General features: G+C 39.2%; 1 protein-coding gene across 1 annotated transcript; it reads left to right on the top strand.

Annotated features, from left to right (window-relative positions):
* LOC132839425 (antigen peptide transporter 2-like) lies at positions 1 to 4,450 on the top strand. The gene is made up of 11 exons (XM_060860388.1): positions 1 to 772; positions 856 to 970; positions 1,171 to 1,301; positions 1,421 to 1,626; positions 2,203 to 2,400; positions 2,525 to 2,653; positions 2,750 to 2,938; positions 3,304 to 3,477; positions 3,557 to 3,716; positions 3,975 to 4,111; positions 4,194 to 4,450. The coding sequence occupies exons 1-11, from the start codon at positions 274 to 276 to the stop codon at positions 4,410 to 4,412; spliced, it is 2,157 nt and encodes a 718-aa protein (XP_060716371.1). The 5' UTR covers positions 1 to 273; the 3' UTR covers positions 4,413 to 4,450.
* Positions 4,451 to 4,514: the final 64 nt, after the last annotated feature.

The following is a 4,514-nucleotide window of genomic DNA, read 5'->3' as shown; positions in this document are numbered from 1 at the left end:
CGTATAATTTACATATGATTCAATATGCACTATTTATTATACATCCTGTCGTGCTTTCTGACTTTATGGGCATTTGGAAAACCCCTGTAATGAAATTGAAATTGAAAGTAAACCTTCAGTGAAACATCAGTGTCGGGAAAGTTTGGGGAATACCTTTATTTATACCGATCTAGCTGCGGAAAAACATGCTACATAAACCGATTTAATTATAAACACAAGAATCTTAGAATCTGAGGCGCGTTTTTAACATCCTGTTTATACACAGGATACAATATGTCGAAACGTCTGGTGGCTGCTCTTGCTGTATTCACGGATTTGGTCGTCGTCTATGTGCTGGACCTGGTGTTCACACACCTGAGAGGTAAAGTGAGCAGTTTGGACGGTGGAGGTGACCTGGTGAGACAGTGGACTGAGGCGGTGCTGCGATGCGCGTTGCTCTGCTCACTGTTCTACTGGAAGGATGTGAGAGAGCGGCTGATGAAGCGATGGGTTATGGCCCACTGTTTTATCACTCCTGTGTATGAAACAGGTCGTTTGACTCTGTTTGGTAACTGGCCGATGGAAAAGTTTGCTATGTGGATGGTCGGCAGTGTGGCTGCTGCTTTGGGATGCCTGTTTTGGGAGACGCTCTTACCAGAGTCTAATGAGGAAAGCAGAGGCAAAGAGAACAAGCAGAAAGCTCGAGTGCTCTTCATGAGAGTGATCCACTTGTACAAACCTGACTACCTGTTTTTATTCGGGGCATCTATATTTCTAGCCTTAGCTGTCCTTTGTAAGTAATACCTTAATCATGTTTGAATTAAAACTGTTTGAATGAAGTGTCCATGCTCAGGTGAGATGTTCCTGTGTTTTCAGGTGAGATGTTTATTCCACTCTACACAGGAAAGTTGATCGATATCCTGCAGACTAAGTACAGCTGGGATGAATTTCTCTCTGCAATAATATTAATGACATTCTTCTCTTTTGGAAGGTCAGTAATGACATAACATTGTGGATTCTCATGTATCAGCTTTTAGATTGACCAACACTAGTCCTAAAGCTCATATTCATCACCACAGCCACATTTCCCAACTGTATAGTAACCAGTGCTCAATTCCAATGACACAATAGCATGTTACTGAATGAAGATTATTTTATTAATAGACTTAAATGTTTTCTCTCCATCTTCAGTTCTTTCAGCGCAGGTTGTCGAGGAGGCCTGTTCATGTGTGCTATTGGCAGATTTATATGTAGGGTGAAGCATCAACTCTTCAGCTGCTTACTTAAGCAGGAAATTGGATTCTTTGAGACTACAAAGACAGGTAGATTTTGATGAATGTTTCTGAGTTTATCATGCTAACCCACAACAATAAAAATTGGCGTGCATGCTTCCCTGACTGTCTTTGGAATATTACATCTTTAATCTACACTTGTTCTCCAGGTGACATCACGAGCAGACTGTCCACAGACACTAATCTCATGGCCCGAGCTTTAGCCCTTAATGTGAACGTCCTTCTGCGAACCTTGATTAAAACTCTGGGGATGTTGTACCTGATGTGTAGTCTCTCATGGAAGCTCACTGTACTGACTCTGATGGAGACGCCTTTAACTGGACTACTACAGAACATCTATGACACACATTATCAGGTACTGTCCTAATTGTCTACAATATAAACTTCTCCATTTGTGGATCCATTTCCATACAAGATTCATATTCGTATTGGTCTGTTCTATACTTGTGAATTATGCTGTTTTGAATATTATTTGTCCATTAATGGAGTAAATATCTAATGCAGTAAAATGCTGTAAATGTATTGCACACATAACAATCCCATAACACTTGTATATAGTGTTCTAGAGGTTTATCACAAGAACAGATCTAAAGAAGAACTGTTTTCATCTCACTGTTCCATAATTTGTCTGTGTTGAGTTTTGATGGTTCTCTCTTTGATCTCTTTCTCTGGTTTCTTCTCACCCCCTAAAACATGCAACTGTCCACTTTAATTTGCTCTGTGAATGCATGTACACAGTGAACTCAGATGTGATTGGTGTATTCACCATTGTTCCAGTAATTAGATCTAGATAGACCCAGAATAGGAGAAGTCGCTTACTGAAGATGAATGAATAAATATCTGTTTCATTGTTTGACTCTGAAACAACTAAATAGTTTTAAAACATTTTAAAACAATTTTATTTTAAAAATCAATGTTTTTCTTTCTATAGAGACTCTCAAAGGAGATGCAGGACTCCATAGCCAGAGCAAACGATGCTGCAGGAGAGGCTGTGTCAGGCATCAGGACCGTAAAGAGCTTTAACGCAGGGCAGAGTGAGAAGAGTCGCTATGATGAGCGGCTGAAGGACACGCATAATATAAAGACTCGGAGACACACAGTAAGAATTGTGTACCTGCTTGTGAGGAGGGTAAGTATGAAATTAGACATTTCTTTTTATCCTTTCTTATTTTTTCGATTCTTCTAAGCTAAATTTCAGGAAGTTTATGGACTCCAAATTGTAGTTAATGTGTGTTTGTGTGTATCATTCGCAGCTCACAGAACTGGGAGCAAAGGTGGCTATGTTATACTATGGTCGGCTGTTTGTGATATATGGACAGATGACCATGGGAAATCTGGTCTCGTTCATCCTCTACCAGTCAAGTCTTGCCCAAAACATTAGGGTACATCTACATTTGAAATAGAATGTCTTAAAAATACTGACCTAATACTTTGTAGACAAAGAGCTCTACAAATATAACCTACATTATATCTTTCAGACTTTGATTTATATATTTGGAGACATGCTGAACTCTGTGAGTGCCTCTGGGAAGGTCTTTGAGTACCTGGATCGTAGACCTGAAGTTAGCACAGATGGGACCCTGAAGCCAGAGGAACTGAAGGGACACATCACCTTCCAGAACATCACCTTCGCATATCCAACACGTCCTGACCGCAGTGTGCTTGAGGTTATTATTAGAACATGACAGCCACAAAATAAGTTGTCAACTAATAGAACATCCAGTATATAAGTAAATTTTAATCACATGGACAAACCCTGGATGAATGTTTAGTTTGTTGTCATAAATAGTATTTATCAAATCTATGGAGAATTGGAGGTAGTTCAAGTGTTTCTAATTAGACATAAGGACACCTATTTTCAGGTTAGTGCTAGATTATGCTGTTTAAAGCTAACATGCTGTGGTCATGTTATTAGTTTTCTTAACCTAAATTAATGTCCTGATGTAGTTGAAGCAACACAGTTGGATGGGGTGTAATATCTGGGAAAATATAGATTGCTTTTTTAACTACCTTATACATGTGCTTCATTCAGGACTTCAGTTTGGAGCTAGAACCCGGTAAAATGACTGCCCTGGTGGGGATTTCTGGTGGTGGAAAAAGCACCACTGTCAGTCTGTTGCAGAGGTTTTATCAGCCACAGGATGGACAGATCCTACTAGACGGACAGCCTCTGCAGAACTACCAGCACAAATACCTGCACAATAAGGTAATCCTGGATATTTATTATAAGATTCACAGATTGCATAGATTACAGAGATTGCATTGATAATTATCATCTTTTGTAGCTTGTTGCTGTGGGTCAGGAGCCCGTTCTTTTCTCCGGCACCATACGGGACAATATAACTTACGGATTACCAGACTGTTCACTTGAGAAAATCGAGGAAGCAGCACGCAAAGCCAATGCACATGAATTCATCTGCCAGTTTCAGAAAGGTTATGACACAGGTATGATTCACTTGAACAGACTTTGAAGTTACAGTTTGTATTAACAGTGCACCGGATAGCAAATATGTTATATACTGTAAGGTATATATAGTAGGTACTATCGTCTTTGCCTTTACTGATGTCAGAATTTCATGTTGTTTAATTGTAGTTGTGATCACATGAACTCAATATTTTGTCACTGCACCATATGCAAAACAAGGTGTAAATGGAGATTGAGCAAGATTTAAAATTAGATTTTGAATAAACATTGTTTCTCAGATGTTGGAGAACGAGGAAATCTTCTTGGTAGCAGTCAGAAGCAGCGCATTGCGATTGCTAGAGCACTAATCAGACAGCCACAGGTTATATTACTGGATGAGATCACAAGCTTTCTGGATCCTAAGAGTGAACAAATGGTACACATGCACACAAATACACACAAATACAGAATGTATCTAGAATCACTCTGTAACAACATGCTTTAAAATGCTCACTCAGGTCCAACAAGCCCTGGCCAACTGCCCCAATCAGACCTTACTGGTGATTGCACACAGACTGAAGACCATTGAGAAGGCAGACCAGATTATTGTGATTGACCAGGGGATGATTGTGGAGCAAGGCAGCCACCAGGAACTCATGGAGAAGAAGGGACATTACTACAAACTGAAAGAAAAACTCTTTACTGAAAATAACAGTAACAACAATAATACCAGTTAATGTGAAAGAAAACCATAATAATACATTGTCATAGATATCATTGACAATAATTTTCAAACTATTTGCAATCTTGCATTTCTATGCAATTTTGTTGTTTTATTA

Source organism: Tachysurus vachellii, chromosome 24, assembly GCF_030014155.1.
Source record: "Tachysurus vachellii isolate PV-2020 chromosome 24, HZAU_Pvac_v1, whole genome shotgun sequence".
Lineage (NCBI taxonomy): Eukaryota > Metazoa > Chordata > Actinopteri > Siluriformes > Bagridae > Tachysurus > Tachysurus vachellii.
This window is presented reverse-complemented; position numbering and strand designations above follow the sequence as displayed.